Below are 22,360 nucleotides of genomic sequence, written 5' to 3'. Positions count from 1 at the left end.
CTGTTTCTGAATAAAATTGTGAAGAATGGAAACCTAATAGAATTCCATGTTATTTTCTTATGACTGAAGTTCAGATACAAAAAAAGAAAAAAAAAAGAGAATTTGAGAGCTATACAGAGAAAGCATAGTACACTTAAAATCTGTTTCTATATAAATGGCCATACCTGGTTCCTTTAGCCATGTACTGTATCTCTAGCAGTGTTCAAAAAGAAAAAGACTATGGAAATCAGATATAACTGGGGTGTTGTTTTTTTTTTTTGGGGGGGGGGGGGGGTGGGTTGTTGTACTAACTTTAGCATGTGTAAACATCAACACAGACTACTTCTGTCATGTAATTGTCTAGATGATGGTAAGACTTAACCAGCAATAGCTTTCACATCTCTGCAGAGATCTACCCCAAACTCGGGTTTCTCTCTTGTGGAACCAGACTCTAACAGTGGTTTAATGAACATGTGTGAATTGCATGTGTTTATACAGAAGAGGAACTAGGAGACAAAGGATGCTCATCAGCAGCAACAGTACATTCTGTGAAAAGTTAATAGATATTACTAGATACACACCAAGAACAAAAATGAACTTATTCCTAGGGGTATCAGAGTTTGAACTTGAAAGTGTATACATGTGATAGTGAAAACATTCTGTGGACTGTATACTGTATTACTAAACTTTCTGTCTTGATAGCTTCCATTTAAACTTCATTCTTAGTGAAGAAATCTGAGATATAAACATCTTTTGGAATGAGAAGTCCTAGATACTTATTCCCGTCTGTCTAAAGCAAAGATTTATTTAACTGCATGGCAATATTCCACTAAGTTTGTTTAAAACTCTTCAGGCCAAGTTATAATTCATTTTGATACATCTGCCTCTACACATAAAGATATGCCAATTCTAACATTTGTGATTGCTTGCAGTATAACAGATACCAGTGTATAACAGATATCAGTATAACAGTATAACAGAAGACACCAAATTAGAGTTCTTAAATCCTGTGACACTCTTTACCTACAAACAACACACCAAGAAACCAATATAATGTGAAAGATGGATATGCTTATTCACACTGGCAAAGCGCACCAGAGAAACTGAAACAGTATGCAGAAAAAAAGTAATAAGTATGCAAACTCTGCCTCATTATGAGTTTAATAAGAACAGAAGAAGATCAACTTCCTCATCCATACTGTCAGTACTGGAAACAGTGACTTGTATCTCTGATATTCTAGGCTTCCCACATCTCCCAGCTTTCAGCTCTTTTTGTCCACTCTGCTGATTTCAGATGTTTAGTTATTCTATAGGAGCAATCCTGTCAGTAAGAAAAAGAGCTATGGACAGATAGAGAGAAAAAGGGACCAGAATGGAAAAGCAAAATCACAGGAGGACTGAGAAAACCATTGCAAATATTCAAATTCATCCATGGTAAAATCAGATTACCTGAAAGGAGCAGATTCTTCATAATTAACAAAATATTAACTTACCATCAAATAATAACTTATTTTCCTAAGGCTTAAAGAAAGCAAAGTACAGGGAGCTGCCAAGATAGATAGTTTACTTGCTTAAAATGTCAGCTACCTTTGAAAACATTATGTTGTAACACAAAATAACAGGTTCTGCAGCAGGTGGATTTCTCAATTTGAAATGCATTAAAAAATTAATGTTAAAATATTTTTAATTTAACATAAAATAATGTAATAACCTGGTTGACTTCTCAGTTTTTAAGTGGAAATAATTCCTGTTTGAACATGCAAATCCATTTTACAGCCAAGGGTAGTAACTACACCCTGTGTGGTTGATTTCAGCTGCACATTTTCCATTAATGTTAATGTGAGTTTCACAGCTATATCGCTGCACATGGGCAGAGAATATACCCTCAAGTTGTTAAATGGCAATGAAAGAAGGGAATGAATATGTGGTGATTCCCCTGAAGAGGAAAAATGCCAGGGAAAGAAATGTCAGAAAGAATAATATAATACATATAATACACAAAATGCATTCAGAGAAAGAAGGATAGCTGGGGGCGGGGAGCAATTTCTGATCTCTTTCCAAAATCAGTTGTGTTCTGTGCTCCCTGCAACAAGACTTAACAGCCTCTTATAAAAGCTCGATCATGAAATCCAGAAGAAAAAAGCATCTTCTTCTCAATTAAAAACTATGTCTCAGATAGACCTACTGCTCTTCAGATCTAGATTTAAAGCTTTATCAAAGCTCTACCTTTATCCTTTCCTTTCCTATTTATCTACATGCTTTGGATTAAACAGGGGCAGTTGAGGTTATATGTGAGGAAGAAGTTCTTTACTGTGAGGGTGGTGAAGCACTGGATCAGGCTGCCCAAACAAGTGGTAAATGCTCCATCCCTGGCAGTGTTCAAGGCCCGGCTGGAGAGAGCTTTGGGCAACATGGTCTAGGGTGAAGCGTCCCTGTCCATGGCAGGTGGGTTGAAACTAGATGATCTTAAGGTCCTTTCCAACCCTAACCATTTAATGATTCCATGATTACATGTAAAGTCATAAAGAATTAGAAGAATATTTTCATTACCGCTGTGCCCCTGTGGCTCCTTGTTGGTGACAGTTCAACAGTTTGTCTGGCAGAGCTGATCAAGTTTGAAAACTATTCAGCAAAAATGGTCCTTCTTCTTACTGTGATTACTATGAGGTTCCAGTCGAGTTCCAATGATAACCATCAAAACACTGCAGTTTTATCTTACTATGCTGAGGTCTAGGATTAGAACATCAAATCCTGACCTGTGTTTCCACAGTACATACCATTCCTCCAATTTGCTTACTCCTAAGCATCCATTTACCCGATTTTGTAAACGGTGATAAATTAAATTACTCTGTATTATTAGTTCACTTATGCTCAGCAAAAAACTACAGTGAAAACTGGTTTCCACAACTTCTAATTACAAAACATTAGCTACCTGAGTCTTCTCCAGCTGAGCAGATTAGCATAGATCTTCTCTGCTGACAGCTTTGACCTTCACTCCAGCAAACACTTGTCAAAATGCCAAAAGTAATTACCTGGCTGTTTAGGAAAGAGCAATGGGGTGTAGCTACCCACCTTTTCTTGTTACTGATCTAAAATGTCTATAAAACTTAGGAAAGAGACACCCTCTGGATTTTGGCATACACATTTTTTCTCATCTGTCTTTTTTTTTCACAGACTATCAAATATTAGCTATACGATCTCCTGCCAGCCAATCCCATCACAATTCTGGGGGACAGGCTAAATAACCCCCTAGATGGATCTTTCAACCAAAATGATTTTATGATTGCTGTCATCCTGATTTTGTTGCAGTAATGCAACTAGGGAAAAAAATACAAAAAAAAAAAACAAAACAAACCAGCAGACAAATGATCATAATTATACTGTAGAAGACCATACTGTCTTTCCTCTGAATTATCTTAAAAAATCATTATGCTATAGATTTTTTCTTTTTCGTTTCACAAAATGCCCTTTTTTTCTCTATATTTCAGATTTACACTAAAGAAAACAGAGGCACAGTGAAGTTACAGGTACTTCTTGAAAATATATGGCTAGATTAAATCTAGCATGTACTTTTACTTTAGCTAAAGCCATACAATTCTCTTAATTCATAATGTTCAAATTTATAGAAAATATTTTCCAAAGAGAATGAAGGGATTTAACATGTTTTCCAGAAGACTACCTAATACTAGAAAGATTAAGTATTTGCAGATTATTACAATGGTCACTAATCTCTAAATCCTGCATACAGTTTTTGTCAGACAATGGAAAACATCATCTCGAAATAAGAACAAGGTCAAAAACCTATTAATATGATGCTATCTTATCTTACATGTCAAAATGGATATCTGGAGTTCAAGAAATTTCAAGGGGAAAAAAAAACCTTCTTTGACCATAGATAGTCCAGAAACAAACAATTCATGAAAATCTAATCGCTTGCCTGCAGTAACAACATTCTCTAACATTGTGCAGGCTATCAGGTAGCAGTGGCAGCTCCTGAAGTAGCCTTCAATCCAGAAGAGAAAGATCTCTCAAAATGAAGGCAATGTTAAAATACAGAACTGAATACTGCTGACAAGTGTGCCCTTGTGAGTACTGCTAACAAACTTCTCTCATCTTCAAAAAATCTCTCAAAGCTCTCAAATAATTCCTTGTCCCACTGTCAAGAGCTCATTATTTCCCCTCTCAGACATATCCCTCCACAAGCCATTAGCAACAGAAGGTCATGCAAAGTGATTATTTTCAAGATGGATGATACATGAATCCTCTAGACCTCCTAACTAAGCCTTTTCCAGCCAGAAACCTTCCACCTGCCCTTTCATCCCAAGTCACGTTTGCACCTCCTTCCCAAGATGTCATCCCATACACTGTGTTCTACCAAGAGAATAGATTGATGTCGGGTTCAGGTCAGCTGCCCCTGTACACTGTTACCAAAACTCTATGCTTCTGGAGAAGTGCCTTTTCATGTTATTACTTTTCTCCAGCAAAAACAGATGACAGCCTGATTCTAAGATGATTCTGTGTGTAATTGATTTTGTGGGTTGTTTTGTGTTGGGTTGTTTTTTTTTTCCTTGTGCTTTAAATAACTATTTTTCATAGAGCTCTCAAGTAGCACTCCTTTCTCTCATAATTTTTTTTTTTTATTTGGCTGATATGAAAGCTATCACTTAAAATCATAAGACTGCTGATCATGCAATTTCATATATTAAAAATAGAATATTTAGTTGCATCAGATAAAGAACATTCTCCTGTTGGTAGCATGCAAAATTTAATATTATCCCCTTTTCCATATGGTGCCTAGTGTTTATTTACAAGCATAGATTAAAATTGCTAGTTTTATCTTGCTGTTCCACATTTTTAAAAGTTAAAATCAATCTGTCTAATGGGTGAGAAAAATGTTCTTTCTGGGTAAAGGTTAGTTACATTGCTATTTGACCTATTTTTCTTAAGTTTCTTTAATTTCTTTAGTAATGCTTGCTTAAAAGTTATATATCTACCAATATATGTTACATTTGCCTACCTATTCTTTACATAAAAGCTGCCTCTTATGAGCCTGCCTTAAGAGATTTCTTCTAACTGAAGCATTCCTAAATAATTTGTTTTAATCCGCTTAGGATATGCTGTAAACAGAGTGTACTGAAGTGTACTGCACAAAATATATACAACTTTATTACAGGACTATAACATATAAGATCTCTAGAATTTTAAGCATTATTGTTGTATATGCCATATTGCATGTATATTTTCATTTTCCTAGAAAATGTGCTCCTTATCATAAAAATGCTAAATAGAAGCAATTTTGCTAAATAGTACGATGAAATACAACATTAAGCAGGTTGTCTTGGATTTGGGGATTTCTGCTTGCTTTGCTTTAAATTGGAATGAAATTCAGTATAAGAACTTTTTGATACCATATTCATAGTGGTACCCTACAGTACTGCTACTATACAAAAAAATATCTTTCTGTTTCACACATTTGCAGTGCCATGGACATCAGTGGAGACATTTGCTGATTTACATCAGTTGAAGACAGTCCTTTCCAAACGTACAGGTCACTTTGAAGCATCTATGTAAGCAAATACATAGGAAGAAGTTCTTTACTGTGAGGGTGGTGAGGTCCTGGCACAGGTTGCCCAGAGAAACTGTGGCTGCCCCATCCCTAGTAGTGTTGAAGGCCAGGTTGGATGGAGCTTGGAGCAATCTGGTCTAGTGGGAGGCGTCTCTGTCCATGACAGGGTGGGTGGAACTGGATGATCTTTAAGGTCCCTTCCACTCCTAACCATTCTGTGATCCTCTGATTTCTTGGACTTGAGAAAAAAAACCTTTGCACTTTAACTACATGGCAGTTTCATCTTGCATTACCAGCTGTAGGTGTGAGCAAGCTGATGGCAGGAATTCATTTGGTTTTTTTTAATAATAATATTACACATGCTAATATTTATTAAACTCGAAATCTCTGTAAATTTTCTCAACCTTAAATTAATTTTGAATTCTTAAAGAGCTTTGAATATGTTACCGGACAGTGTGAATGAAGGAGGCTTAAGTAGAATAAATTTTGATTTGCACCAGAATACTTTAAGAGATCTAGAAACAGAAAAAAATAGTTTTGAATATGTTAAGGAGCAGAGGCTACAGGAAGACCCTGAAAGCTTTCCACTGTATTAAAGTCTACAATCCTGACATCAATCAATCTCCCTGGATTTATCTGCAGTATCTATATATGGCAGTCCTATCATCAACTATATCTACACAGTTCTGTGGATATTAGTGATGGCTTTCTCTCAACTACCCTTCACCACTGTTGGTAAGTGACAATACAACAATCTAAGAGTTCATACAATCTATTTCTTTTTCTTTTAATGTAGAGGTAATGTAGATAATTAGTTGAAAATAAATGTCTAACATTTAGACAGCTGCAACCAGGTTAGACAAATTCTACCCTCACTATTATTATGCATTTATATTACCAGAGGAGTCTTTAAAAAAGTAAATTTTAAAATCACTATTAACCTTTAAGCCAGGACTTATTTTCATCTGTTGTCATAGGTCTGCCTATAGATTTCAGGAAAAGCAACTAACAGAAACACATGAGTAGCTGCAAATCAACCTAAGCTTCAATTCTGGTCTTTCCACTGAAACTCAGCTGGAACTGTCTGGTTCAGGTATCAGCTACTGTATGCTAAAATATTAATATATATGCTACACCAATGATGTGTCCCTCTTTTAGTTTAATACCAGTCTGATGGTTTTCTATGAATGGGTGTTTATAAAAAGCATCAGAATGTAATGGCATGAACCACCACTGTTTTAATTAATTGACAACTTAATCTAATTGGGTACTTGAAGCTATCTAAGTCTTATTTTTCTCCCCAATTCTATAAAACTGCTAACTAGCTTTAGAGTTTCCAATAGATAAGAAGGTCGATTTAGGGGTTTATGCTGCAATGTATTACATCACTTTATAAGGTGAGCAGAAGGAAGTCCTGAAGTTTTCCTTTTCAACAGAAAGTGGTTTTAAAGCAAAAATATTTCTTTCTAAAATCCACCCTTACTAATTACAACAATGCATATCATAATTAGGCGGAAGTAATTGGAGAAAAGTCAGAACCAAAGATAACTTGCTATTCTTCAGGACTGAGGCATATTTGCCAGCTGGTGGCACCCATCAGAATTACTAAAACTCACCCCATTTTCAAGGTGGGAAGGAAATGCTATCTCAAAGCTTCATTAATCTTTGTATCAGACATTTTGTAGTGCAGGAGACAGTTCAGATTCTGAATAATCCTTAAAACTATAATGATATCCTTTATTTACCAGTGGAAGCATTTGAGGAAAATGCTTCAGACAGATTGGATGGTACAACAGGTGAAAGGGAATTAATCCACCACAGGGGGGCCAAGAGGTGGAAAAGGACAATTATAGCTAAGTAGACTCGAGCCGAGGAAATCGGGATTCACACCAAAAGACTTAAGAGAGCTAGCAACAGAAAAACTGTCAAACTTTCACTTTTCACATTATAGACCAAAGAACTGTAATCTTCCTTAAATCAGGGCAAGGGTGAGTGGAATCAGATGGACATCACAGCCTCCTGGCTATGTTGTTCAAGGTTTCTGACACAGATGCTGTCAGTTCACTTCAAAGATGAACTTCAAATTATTCATGGACACACACTTTGTTACCGTCTCAGACAGCACGACATCGAATTGCATGATCTACAAAAATCTAGATAGAGGGAAGGAATTCAGACATAGACTTTCATCTTGTGCTATTCACTTCATCACAGCTGAATTATGAACCTGACAATGACAGGCCAATGAATAAGTTTCAAAGCAACCATTATTGCTCATGGTTGTGGGGTAGAAAAAGGAAACCAAGACAGTATGTCAGCATGGACATGTTTGTGACTGAATCAACAGAGCTCATCTTTCTGAGACTTCTCACAAGACATGCAAAACTTATGCCAAAAAATCAACATGGCTATAGCTATTTAGAACGAACCAGAACTTCTTAAAGAAGACAACTTTTTATCCAGAAATTGAAGTTTCCTGCTTTTAATGATACAGATTAGTATGTCTGATAGTCACCACAAAAAAGATGGCTGTTGTCATCACCAAACAACACAACAAACAATGCCAGGTTTCATTATATCAGCAACAGAAGCAGTAAAAAGAATAATAAATTCCTAGATTACACTTACTTAAATGAAATAAATTAGGCAAAGAACTTGTAACAGTTAATCAGTAATGGTCTAAAAAGCATCAAAGGCCAGACAAGTGTTTAATCACAAGCCGAAATAATCAGAGAGAGAAAATCACAGTATTCTGAACTCACTGCACAAAATTACATTTCCTGGGTTTTCTTCAAATTCCTCCGAGACCATGACGTTTTAAAGACATAAGTCAACAATATCTATTTGAAATATGCTTTCAACTAAATACATGGATAACTAAACAAAACTTTGCATAATCTTACTTTTGCTATTGATGATTTATTCCTCTCTGTGCCGTTGTTCCTTCTCCTAATCTCCCTTTGCTATGTTTATACATTCTTTACATATACACATTACATGTAACTGTATTATATGAAGATCTGAAGTTATATTATATGAAAATAAAGCCAATAACAGTTCTTTCTCTTTTGTCCCTTGAGAATCTCCTGTAAAACCTTTCTTGATAATAATGGATAATAACATAGAATTATCATGTTTCTGTCAACAGTGCTGGTATGGTCAATACTCACTGTCTAGAGAGCAGAGTGAGCCTCTGCAGTGTTTCTAGAAATGAACAGTCAATTTAAGCTGCTTACCAGATCCTCATCAATTGTCTCTCTAATGTTGAGTAAATTATCTTCCCTCTGTGTCTTGTTTTGTCAAATTTCAGACCATGAAATTAAGAGATGTGCAAGCTTAACAAAATATTCCATAAATGTACTATTATATGCAGCAAACTGGAAAGATAACCCACTTTGACCAATAAAAAGAGAACTGTATTTCATGACTAGAACGAACGAGAGAACAGATATAAGTCATTTGCATTCAAGCATTATAGTTTTAACTAATCATTTGTACTTGCATAGTTAGTATTTTAAAATATATTTATAATGGATCTTTTTAGCACTTACTCTATAAGGAAATCAAAATTGTTCCTGTCAGACTCTCAGACACTCAGCCCTTTGTAGAGGGCCCAGATTGGATGCATGATGAAACTGTGATTTTGCCAAATGTGCTTAAAAAATGGGAGAAATAAACAATTTCTGCAGTGACTGTGTAAGGCAGATTCCTCACCAGTATTTCCAAATTGACAAAGAACCTGGAATAATTTTTTTAATGCAAGTGGGTTGTTTCACTGTCTGACATGGCTTTTCATTTTAAATTTGTTGGTCATCAGAAGATTCTGTATTTCAATCCTGCTAACTAGCCAAGGTCATTAAGGATTTGTAAGGTGTGATGGAAACTAAGAGACTCTGGAATTAGACTACTGTTTTAGATACTTGAACCTACATATTTAGAAGAGTAAGTTTTGATGCCTATAACTACAGCTCTGACCTACCAAGCAAAAGAAATATACTGGAGGCAAAATAAGGTATAAATACCTTCTTCACCAACTGAATTCATGGTCACTAATATGAGCATCCATTTAATCATCCTAATTAAAACTACGATATCTTGGTCTACTTCAAACCATTAAGACACCATCAACTTAAACCAATAGACAGGGTAAGTTAACTCTAAGGGTTTTGAAGTACCCTTTTCATCTCAGAAAGAACTGTCTAATTCTAAAGATCATGTTTTGACTGTTTAGAGCTGCCAATTTGAGCAAAAATATACAGTCTCAATGTCAAAAAAGTTAGATTGCAATATTTTTTGCCTTGGATATTTTGCCACAGCTGGGACATAACCAAAATTTGCAGGTGTCAAATTTCAAAATCTGTAATTTTACACCCAAAATGTTGCATTTTAATAAATTACCAAAAAAAAGTAAGCAAGACTCTAACTAGTTAAAGAATGCAGCTACACGTGATCAAATGCTGAGTGTCTATGCACATAATTTCTCTTCTACATCTCTTTTTGTACAATAGATACATACAATTGTTACAGCCATTTGATGCTAAAATTATATGCTTGGAAAATTCAGAAGATTCTTCTTTTCGAATTACTGCTACTATATATGTCTCTCCATAAATGGTGGGATTCTGGAGTACCTATAAAACAAACTCACTCCTCATTACTATACTGACTATATTGCAATTTTATATTGAGTTCTCTTACTGATAATTGTTTTCTGCTAGATTTTGCATAACCTTTAAACTGAAGAAAAAAAAAAATCCACATTCATTTATCTAAATGACGTCACGTGCCAAGTATAACTATTTCTAGAGCAGGTCATCTATGTCTAGAGAAAGTTTATTTCTTCAAAATGCTGAGATGAAATTACACTGCGTTTTTGAGCCTGTCTTATTAAACAGAAATAGGCCACAGGACAGCTACTTGATGCAAGATTCTATTTTATGAGTGTCAAAGTAACCAACTCTAGCAAAATGCTGCCTGTCCTGCTCTGTAGCCAAAGAGCAAATAAAGGTATTGTTAATGTGCGAAAGCAAGCTATTCACAATTTTAAATTACTCTGTTGTCAGCTTTCCCCTATAATTATGTAGTCCTAGAAAATGAAAAAAAAAAAATCAAAACTTTTACACAGAATTGGAACTGTGGGTTATGGGGAATAAATTTTTATCAACAAGAACATGGCTGAAGGATTTTAGAGTGCTCTATCTCTACTCAAGCCAGCTCTCATGGACACCAAGAAGAACAGATCTCAAACACCAAGAAAATATAGAAACGATTTTTATTACCATACTTCCATATCTCTCTTTCTTAATAGATATTCTAAGTTAGTCATCTGTTTGCCCAGTTGCTAAAGAGTCCCATGCCTTCTCCAACCTCTACATTTGTCAAGCTCCACAGGAAAGGATAGAAAACTTTTAATATAGTTCCCTATATTAAAGCTAAATAATGCAAGAAAAACAGACAGTTTATCCATTTTGCTTACAAAACATATAGACTACATTAATAATAAGATTAAACTGCTGCAGAAAAAAACTGTTCCTGTGGATACTGGTGAGACATGCATGTATTTAACATCTGCAAAAATAGACTCCCTTTTGCAAATTGGATAATTTACATTCCCATAATTATTATGGCATCTTATTATCTCAGTTTATAAATCGTTTTTGTTTCTCAGGATGTGATGGATAGTGAAATTCTTCTGCCAGTTTGGTCTATTCATTTTCTGTAAACAAGTTCTGCTTTCAGAGTTCTTGGATGGATGTTAAGGCACCTAATAGCAGTACAGCATAGAGTTATGCGCTTATCTGTGCCTATCCTGGAGGTATGTACTTATTTATTCTGCTTTGGTTTTCTTTGGTAAGTCAAGCTTTTGGAATACTTTTGGTCAAGACACTGTTTACTTTCAAAATTTCTGATTACAATTAAAGCCTTAAAAAAAGTCTTATCTAAGTACATATTGCTGTTGACCTTTTAGCTGAATTTATGTTTGGCTTTAGAGATCAGCAAGTAACAATTTTGCTCAAAATAAATGAACTGATTAGCTAGTACATTGACAAGCTTCTTCAGCCTTAATTATGGGTTAGAAAAGAAAAATTACATACTTTTTGAATTTAAAATGTTTGACAGCTAGATAGAATTGTGAGGGGTTGTTTTTGTAAACGGCAAACATAAAGTTTAGTTAGAACAATATTATGGCCATGGCTCTGAGAGGAGCTGATGTAAGACTCCTATAAACGTCTTTCTGCAGTCATCAAAGCCTGAATATTTTATGTGCTAAACAACTGTCCCACACAACATCCCTGTCTCTAAATTGGAGAGACATCAATTTGATGAATGGACCACTCAGTGGATAAAGAACTGGCTGGATGGCTTCACATAAAGAGTTGTGATCAATGGCTCAATGTTCAGTTGGAGACCAGTAACGAGTGGTGTCCCTCAGGGATCGGTGTTGGGACCAGTCCTGTTTAACATCTTCATCGCTGACATGGACAGTGGGATTGAGTGCGCCCTCAGCAAGTTTGCCGATGACACCAAGCTGTGTGGTTTGGTTGATACGCTGGAGGGAAGGAATGACATCCAGAGGGACCTTGACACGCTTGTGAGGTGGGCTGATGCCAACCTCATGAAGTTTAACCATGACAAGTGCAAGGTCCTACACCTGGGTTGGAGCAATCCCAGGCACAGCTACAGGTTGGGCAGAGAAGAGATTCAGAGCAGCCCTGCGAAGAAGGACTTGGGGGTGGTGGTCGATGAGAAAATGAACATGGGCCAGCAGTGTGCGCTTGCAGCCCAGAAAGCCAACCGTATCCTGGGCTGCATCAAAAGGAGCATGACCAGCAGGTCGAAGGAGGTGATCCTGCCCCTCTACTCTGCTCTCATGAGACCTCACTTGAGTATTGTGTGCATTCTGGTGTCCTCAACATAAAAAGGACATGGAACTGTTGGAACAAGTCCAGAGAAGGGCCACGAGGATGATCAGGGGACTGGAGCACCTCCTGTACAAAGACAGGCTGAGAAAGTTGGGGCTGTTCAGCCTGGAGAAGAGAAGGCTGTGTGGAGACCTCATAGCAGCCTTCCAGTATCTGAAGGGGGCCTATAGGGATGCTGGAGAGGGACTCTTCCTTAGGGACTGTAGTGATAGGACAAGGGGTAACGGGTTAAAACTTAAACAGGGGAAGTTTAGATAGGACATAAGGAGGAAATTCTTTCCTGTTAGGGTGGTGAGGCACTGGAATGGGTTGCCCAGGGAGGTTGTGAATGCTCCATCCCTGTCAATGCTGAAGACCAGGTTGGACGAGGCCTTGGGTGATATGATTTAGCGTAAGGTGTCCCTACCCACAGCAGAGGGGTTGGAACTAGATGATCTTAAGGTCCTTTCCAACCCTAATTATTCTATGATTCTATGAAATGCCTGGGATATGAATATATAGAGTAGCTAAAATTACAATATAAAGGATTAATTTAAATTGGCGAATCTGTAGAACTTACTCTGGAGTGACAAAGGTTTTGTCTCCAGAATATCCTTACATCAGCAATATTTAGATTAAGGAAGTTGAAAGCAACTACTTTGATAACAGTGGTAAGAAAAAACTAATGTTATGTCTTGAGTTTTGCTGAAATTAGTCTCAACATTTCTACATTTAAGAGTAGCTTGCTAGGAACAGGCCAAGACAATTTGCATTCAGGAACCTCCTGAATTTGACGAGTTTCCTATGGACCTGCTAAATTTCAGTGCATGTCTGTTCCATGAACTTGTTAATATGCAAATTTTTGAACACATGTAAGCTCCATTAACTACAGCAGGCAAAACTACAGACTGCATTCTGATTCATTTTGAACCTGCCTTCTACCAGTTTCATCTGTTCTTGCACTGCAAAACTGCACGATCCTGTCCACATTCACTGTGCCACACTGGACTTGATAGACCTTTCTCATACCGTGTGCATCTTTTTCCAAAATACAGTTTTCTGCCTCATTTCACCATTTGTTCTATGTAAAATATGTCATGCTGACAGTCTTCTGCCTTTCTCTGTATCTTTCCATTTCAACCAGAGCTTCCAAACCCTCTGAAGTATGCGAATCAGCACTGTACACCATATTTAAATACATGCAAGAAAAAAATGTTCAGTTTTCTATTTCATGCTTAAAAACACTTTCCTTGATCAACTGATGATGAAGACTGAACTGTTATTTTCATTAAATTACCTGTTACTGTACTATGTTCTTACTCCAGAGCATTAATGGTCTATTTAAACCTATAACTTCATATGAAAAGCTATTTTTTTTTTCTCCATGTGCATTTTACACTAGTTTACAATGAATTTCAGCTGTGATTTTGAGTTCAGTCACTCAGTCTGGTAAGGCTTTTATATAATTCTAAGATCAACTTTCACCTTTAAGACTGCCAATAGTTTAATATTATTAGAAGGATTTCTCATCATACTGCTTATTGTCTTTCCCAACTCATTTATAAGTATGTTGAATGGCACAGCACCAGCAGGGGTCCTTCAACCTTTCTGCTATCTCTAGCCTGAGAAAACAAATAATTTATTCCTAATCTCTGTTTCTTGCCTCTTAACCAGTAGCTGATCCACCATGTTCATGTTCCATATTCCACATTCTAAGAAACAATTAGTTTCCTTAGAAACTTCTAGGGATAAACCTTGTTAAAAGTCTTCGGTAATCCAGGCAAGCTTTACCAGTTGCATCGTACTTGTTGATCCCTTCAGAGAGATTCAACAGGTTTACAAGGCAGATCATTGCTATAAAAAAGACACACTGATTTTTTGCCAGTATATCATACACATTCAGGTTCCCATAATTAAATAATTATTGCTATTATTTCCTAGTTTTGACAATACACATCTATGGCTTTTTGGCATATTAAACCCTTTTAAGAAAAAATGTATCACATTTGCTACTCTCTAATCACCAGTTAACACCACCTTTCTTCTACAGGTCTTGCACAGGAAAGTTCTGGCATGGGAACTAATGAAGTTCTTTCTATACTAAATTGATCCACTGTGAAGCAAAAGGAGAACTTAATGGACAATCCTGGGCTCCCAGTGTGGATTTAAATTAACTTTTTTTGTTTCTCTTTTCAAGCAATTTTACAATTTGTCCATAATTTTTAAAACATTAAAAAACATTTAAAATTGAGTAATTTGAAGGCAAATCAGTTAGCAGTTTAGTTACTTTGCATGAATTATTTCTTGCAGTGAAAACTTCATAATGAAGCTAGTAGACAAATTGACAAGAAGCCAGCCAGAGTCAGAACAGTGGTAGTTATCTCCAGAAACACATTTACTCCCAAGATTAAATTGCATTGAAATTACCTAAACAGCACACAAAGATATATTTCTACCATCTTTTGATCCAGAAATCCAGGCTAAGATGTAGTAACATTTTTGTTCCCTGAAAAAAAGTATTGGAAAAAGCACAGGTATTATATCCACATTTACAAATAACCAATCTGGTGTTCATGACAACACAGAGTTTTTCACCATGTTGGGCCTTGATTGCAAGTCTTTAATTAATCCATTTCCTTGACAAACAAAGAAGTCTCAGGCAGTTTTAATTGACTCAGAGATGTTACACTTCAATTTCCCATATGTGCCACTCACCTCTTGACCGTCCCCCTTCTTAAATGTCAGTCTTCTGGGAGAATGAGATGTCTGTAGTGGTACTGCTCATGAAAACGCACACGTGGGAGGTTACAGTTTGGGAACGGAGGACAAGGACTTACCTGCTGCTTTGGCAACATCTGCGGTTGAAATGTTTTCGAGGTTTGAGTGCACTCTGAAGGTCACAGCTGGTCCCAGCACACTGGAAGAGATTATTAAAAAATGTAAGATTCATAATCAAGAGACATGGCAGAATATTCCTTATTAAGGAATAGGTTTTTAAAGAGAACCCATTAGGATACCATTTAGCCTTCATCCTTTTGCTTATTAGCTACATTTGCATACATTTTTATACCTCTTGTAGTTTCTTATGTTTATCTTGTGCCTGTCTGAAAGTATTTCAACAATATGAACACAACTTCAAAACAGAACACTCCTGTAAATAATATTCTTGCTATGAAGGTAGCAAAACGGAGGCACCTGAATTATTATTCACTCAAGTACAGCCTAGATCATCACTGGAATTCAGCATCCAAAGAAGATTACATGTCATTTCAAATTTAATATGCCTAACATCAATAAAAGCTTAGTCCTGTTGTCACAACTGTAAGTCAGAGGGACTGTAAAGAAACTTAGAATATTTATCTTGACCATGTTCTGCAAGAATATGTGTGGGGAAAAGATTCTGGGCATTTCTGATCCTATGGCTGGTTTTGAACAAAAAGATACCACAAAGTATTTATCTTTTAACAACAGGGGTAGTCACCTCTTCGAATAATTTATGAGGGAAAACTATGACTCTGTCGCAATCTTTTTGGGTGTAGCTTGATAGTTCTTTATGGCATTAAAATCTGTAAGGCATTTATAAATTTACTGATTAGCCAGATGAAGAATGGTAGAGCAAACTACTCAGGGTTTCACAAAAATTTTCATGGTGCATTTTTTAAAGAAAAATAATTCCATATACGTAATGTTGCATTAATTTTCTACCCATCCTAATAATATCCAACTTAGATGCACATCTGATGAAAGGAATGAAGAAATATCAGTTCTGATATACTTAAAACTACACTAAAGTACATATATATGATAAACATAAGAAAAATACACACATACATAAATATAGTAAATGTATTTTTGAAGAAAATTTCCAGGAGACTATCGAAACTGTAATATACAGAGGAGAAGAGCACAAGGGCTCAACAAAGACACAAATTGGTACTATTATAAAAATTTAATTACATATTATGCATTATGTGAGTTCCTAAGTTTTTATTATTCACATAATCAGTAAAATGAATTAAATCCATACTATGAATAATAACACTGCTTAAAAGGTGAAGAACATTGGCTGGAACCATACTTGCAATGTGTTTTGACCTCCTGTAGCTGTGTCTTATGAGAGAATGAAGTCTGGAAAACTTCTGCATAAAAGAAAGAGCTTGAAAAATATTTCTGTTATAGGGCTTGAAATGAAGTATTAAATTATTCCTTTACTAACATGTTAATATTTTGCATTCATACAATGGAGAGCAGTTAATGAAGTGTGCTTAATAGTATCGCATATATCCTAGACAGAAATACCTTTAAACTTTTTCCATTTCAGGAAGAAAAAAACCTATTATTAACTATAAGACTTTGCTTTGAGGTCAGAAAGTGAATCAGAGTAAGACTAAGAAGCATCCTTTAACCTTTTACCAGCAAAACATGTACTGTGCACATTTTATTCTGGAGTTACTAGGAACTGTCATTAATCAATCATTTTCTCTCTAAATACTCTTGGGGTGGGGAGAGAAAGAGAAAACAGAGAGATTTTATTGCTAAAGGACACTCCAGATGCCAAGTCATTAATGTACAGAAAATGTATTTTAATAATATCAGGCAATTATAAAGCATTTATCAGCATAATTTAAATAATATTTTAGGTTATAATAGTCAACAATTGCAAAGTATATTTTATTTGAGATAACTGCTTTACAAGAATTTAGGCCATTCCCCGATTCTGTCACTTAACACTGAGATAATCAGCCGTAAAAGGCATCTGGGAGTTCCACTATACTATTCCCCGCCTGCTCAGACATTTACAGTATAATTAGCAGTCTGCTTTAAATAAAAGCAAACACCAGCCTAGTATATCGCTGTCCCATGACAAAGATAGGGTGAAAAAAAGAAAAACTTTAGATATTTTGCCCCAAAATCTACACTGCACGGTCCTTTATAGCTGAGAACATGGAACCAACACAAACTTTCAAGCACAGGGTAGTTACACTCCAGCCAGCAAAGACGTAAAAAGTTTCCTTCCCTTCCTCCTTTGCCTGAGTTTTTTGCTTCTGCCTCTGGCCCAGAGCTCACTATCCCCTCAGCTGACCTCCTGCCTTGCTCACTACAGCTATGCACTTCACAGCATCATTAAAATCATAAAGATTAAAACTAGATCATTTCAGTGATCCAGCTCAGGTAGTGAGAGGCAGGGATTTCAGAGTGAAGCCTAGCAGAGATCATTACACTATTCTCTGTTGACTCCACCTGGATAATCCAGGAACACAACAGGATCCAAGTTGTGCCCATGTTCACATTGCCACAAGAACTGTTGATGAGGAAATTTAGGGAAATGAAGAGAAAAAAACTGGGTGGCAAAAAAATTCCTTATGCAAGAGGGATGATATTGGTTTAACACTGTTCTTGCGAAGGAAAGAGGAAATCACAGAATCATTTAAAATACTCGCTCCTATGCTGCTATGTGGGAAACTGTTTTTCACTGTTGTAGCAACTAAATGCTTGAAGGTAAGGAATCACCCAAGCACCACATAAGCACAGCTTCAGTAGGAATATTCAAAAAATACAGAAAATAAAACAGATCTTGTCACAACTTTTTGCATATTGGTATTATGCTGTTTATTTGAAAGTAAACCAAAAGACCTTGAGATTACTTGGTCAAAATTGCATTTCTGCTCAATGTTTTGGGAACTGACTGCTTCAGGAGCTCATAAAATGAGATTTTCTCATGGGGGGCTTCTGGCAAAAGCACTCGATAAATAAACATTTCAATAACAATAGATGCCCTTTGGGGAATTCCTCACTGTTCATTATGTGTTGGATGAGAACATTTAAACAAAACCAGTGATTATTTGACTGCAAAGTGTTTTTAAAAAGCTTTTAACAAGAGGGCAACCAGCCTGAGAAAAAGTTCTAAGATATATAAAATGCATCCTTGATACTTCCTAACCAGGAACTTTAAATTAGATAGATGAGACTGCTTTTCTTCTGCGGCTGTCAAAGCCTCTGAAGCCCAGCTAATATTAATGTCAATTGTCTTTACATAACTCTAAATATGGAAGCTCCCTAAAGTGCACACAACTGTTTATGACCTGATGACTTGCAGACAAACCATTCCCACACATCAGGAAGGGTGCCAGCAGTGAGCAGAGGAATCCCTCCTGGCAGGCAGGTTACATCATACCAGCCTCTGCTAGCTTTGTAGGTGAAAGCAATAAGAAATATAAACCCCAGTGTCTAGGCTGAAAAGCAGCCTACATCCAAGACCTGCATATGCTGCAACTGAGATTAAAAATGTTAGGTAGTCACACTTTTAATCTAGAAAGACAATATTTTTTCTCTGATTTTTTGTCTATTCCCCCCCCCCCCCCCCCCAAGCTGTATGCTACTACAGTTACACCTATGTAAACTGGTAGTTGACTCTTCTGACATAAGTGAACTTACACTCACTTAAATAAGAGAAGATTGTGAGTTTTAGAAGGCATCTGGACCATACTATCATAATCACACCATTTTTTTCTAATACTGTGTTATGAAGTTTTCTTGAATAAAGGTAAGCAGTTCTGACTTCAAGGGTAATAAACAGTAACTTCTCCCCATGCAAAATGTAAGGTCTGCTGCAATGACCTGCTAAATTTATTACTTGAAATTTACCGACTAATTACCCCCTCTGTTGGCTGTCACAACTTCTGTTTTTTGGGGTTTTTTTTAATTTCAATAATGTTGCCTTCAGCCATAATAGTTTAGGGGTTTTTAACAAAGACATTCAAAGCATATTGCAAATTGTCACCCTTATGTGCTGTTGTCTTACATTCTGTTTACTAGAGATGAAATAATTACAGTGTTTATTCCAAAATGACTTGAAGGTTGATTGCTGATTTAATAATATGCCCTCCCCTTGGGTTTATACTTCCCATCTGAAGGTGGGAGAGTATACAACACACACAGAAACAAACAATATTCTTTGTGCAAAATAGAAGTATTTTTTCATTAATTGTTTTACTAACACCATTCTTCTGATATTTTGCCTGTCAATGAGTGATCTGAATAAACAGAGCCTAAGCATGATCAATATGGCAAGGTCCATATCACTTTCAAGCCGTAGGTTATAATTATATTTATGAATGACAGGATTCAAATCTCCATAAATTACGTACCCAGCTTTGCATGCCTGTTCTTCCCCCCCACATGTGTATACTTTCATGTTATGCTATCACACAGAAGGTTTACTGTGAAATACAGGCACAGTCTATCATACCCCCTAGTGGAAAAGGATTTGAGAAGCAAGTGCCAACATGGCTATGTGTATTCTTGAAGACAGAGCTGATGCCAGATGGAAATGAATGAAGGTTCCACTGCTGTATTTTAAAATACCACTGTATTTAAAAGAAAAACACTAGCAGAGCACAGTATCTCAAGATTGGAGGAGGATGAGGATTGAATATTTCCAACATTAAACATTCTCTTAATGACCCTATTTCATAAAACAGAGCTTGCCTTAATAAAGCTTAGTTTTGAAATTAGAGTCACTACTTGTCTATATGTTCATTTCAAAATCCTTTAATCTCTGGAGGTTAAGAAAAGCAATTAGTAACGCTCCAGAGGATTGTGCAAAGTAAATTTTATAGCAGCTAAGGTAATTGTCTCAGGAAATGTTTGGTGGGCTTGAACTAATGACTTGCAATGTGTACACATTTCTGTGCTTACTGTGTTTAGGAATTTGAAGCTTATGTCCATTGTTTATATTGCACTGAAGCCTCCTTTTCACCTTCTCAATTTTGGAAAAATTAAAATGCTCATACTGCTGTAAATGTGATATATACAGGCATATAAACATACTTAGGTCAAAGCAAATTTATGGGGAAAAACACATAATTAAAAGAGGCACTTTTGTAATACAGTATGTTTATACAACAAATGATTTACAGAGCAAAGCAAAGGCAGAAAATTGCAGCTGGTCATTGTCAAGCAATAAATAAATGGATTAAGAAATGTACACTGGCTATTTTGTTCTTCTGCTACTCAGACCAGCTGTAAATTCATTGACCATTTCATTCAGGTTTTCATCAACATTCTTGACCACAAATATTGACGAAAATTTATTTTGTGAAGCTTTGCATCATACTCTATTTATATTACATAAGCAGGTCTCTGACTAAACTTCAGATTCAGGAAATCTGTGAAGGATGTGTTGTGCTGACCTACTACAAAGTAAGTTCTCTGAACTGTTGAGTAGAAAATATTGATCATTACCCAGACTTAATACTAAAAATTCACACATCTTTCACTCTTTAATATCTTTGCTGTTCAAAGATTTGCTTCATTTTGCACCTGAAGTGAACAAACATTGATGTACAGCTGTATGCATTCTCACATTTCTATTGACATGTACGTACTTACAGACTGTGATCAATTAAAAAAATCATTTCTTTTAGCAAATTGAGTTTCTTGAGCCTTTCTCTGGAAACTCTTAACATGCTCCTTAAACTGCAGAATGACACACAGTGTTCCACAACATGCTGCAATGCAGCCAAAATATATTCTCTATTCATATTTATACCCTTTATATACAGTAAGCATGTATATAACTGTTTGCTTGCAACCCTGTCTCCAGAAATGTGGTCCTGTACTAAATTCATAGCCAGCATGGAGAGAGAAAGTTAAGGATTTTTTCTACTAACATTACATCTTATGTCTGACAATAACCAAGCACTAAAGATGAGAAAGCAAAATCTCTGCTAAGGGAAAGACATCAAACACAGTGCTCACCAGTTAGTGGTTGATTTTCTATCACCACTTGCACTTCATTAGTGTGGTTTACACGATACAGCTGGGTGAGGTGTAATGGATAGATCACAAAGATTAGATAGATTGACAGCTTCAGAGCAATCATATCTTGCAAATGTAATTACATGGAGACAAGACTTAGGTCTGGATTTGACAGCTGCAGCTCAGACTTACCTCTGAAAGCTACATCTACAGCCTTCATAAATCAGGTAATTATTTGGACACCTTGTAGTGCCCTCCTCTCTCCCTGAAATAATGCTCCATGAAGTCACTCCATGACTCACTCAGCACTGATCATTTCAGGGAGAGAGGACAGGACAGTACCAGGTGTCCAAATAATGGAATGTATCCTGACTGACACACTACTGTCATTAGATTAATTTCAAGAGTAAAGTCACAGAAAAGGGATTACTGGTCCAGAAAAGGATGTTTTCCAAAAACAGCAGTTCATGTTTGGTGGGTCTTTGATACCAACCAATACTAAATGATGGACTTTAAATTATTTTACATTAATGATTAATTTAACTTTAATAATTTAATCTATATGCATCAAAAATGTGCTACGTACACTGTTACTATTTACAGCAAAAGGCAGTGACAGAGTATTTTAAAGATTTTACAACTCACTTCATCTCAGGTGAAGATTATTTTGCTAAACCTACAATTTAAATGATTTAAAAATAGCGCTCAATTTAGAGATTGATGCTATGCTCAGTTTGTCCTATTTTTATTCTTCACAAAAAGCAACTTCTTATGATTACTCAATATCTATGAATAATTTGCAGAGTTTTAAAATTATTTTTCTATTAATCTGTCACAAGCCATGAAACTTGACATTTTCAACACGCTGAGTACATGAAAGTTGCCAGCATTGCCCGCAATGCAAATAAGGTTCTTAATTACAGTATTTAAAAGAACAAATCATACAAGTGCATAATTTTTTACAGCAAAAGAGTGTGTGGACTCTGGGAGAGTGGGAAACGAGTTTCAAAATGCTGCTTAAATGTACGGTGATTTTTCTTTCAATCCCCCAAGATTTAAGCTAAAGGATAAAATAGTAATATCATTTAAAAAAAAACACAAACCAACAAAAAAAAAAAAACAAGAAAAGTTAATTATATTCTATTTTTCTATT

At 36.0% G+C, this 22,360-nt stretch overlaps 1 protein-coding gene across 3 annotated transcripts in view; it reads right to left on the bottom strand.

Annotated features, from left to right (window-relative positions):
- Positions 1-22,360, bottom strand: part of PTPRN2 (protein tyrosine phosphatase receptor type N2) — a 655,166-nt gene that overhangs the window by 349,482 nt on the left and 283,324 nt on the right. For all 3 annotated transcript variants that reach the window (XM_057416429.1, XM_057416426.1, XM_057416428.1), the window contains one exon: positions 15,285-15,364. In XM_057416429.1, coding sequence (XP_057272412.1) covers positions 15,285-15,364 — 80 coding nt within the window. The remainder of the gene's footprint in view (positions 1-15,284; positions 15,365-22,360) is intronic.

Source organism: Pezoporus wallicus, unplaced genomic scaffold (assembly GCF_028554395.1).
Source record: "Pezoporus wallicus isolate ANWC-B61680 ecotype Strahan unplaced genomic scaffold, APGP_CSIRO_Pwel_v1 contig_3847, whole genome shotgun sequence".
Lineage (NCBI taxonomy): Eukaryota > Metazoa > Chordata > Aves > Psittaciformes > Psittacidae > Pezoporus > Pezoporus wallicus.
The sequence above is the reverse complement of the archived record's forward strand: the minus strand, read 5'-3'. Positions and strand labels throughout refer to the sequence as shown.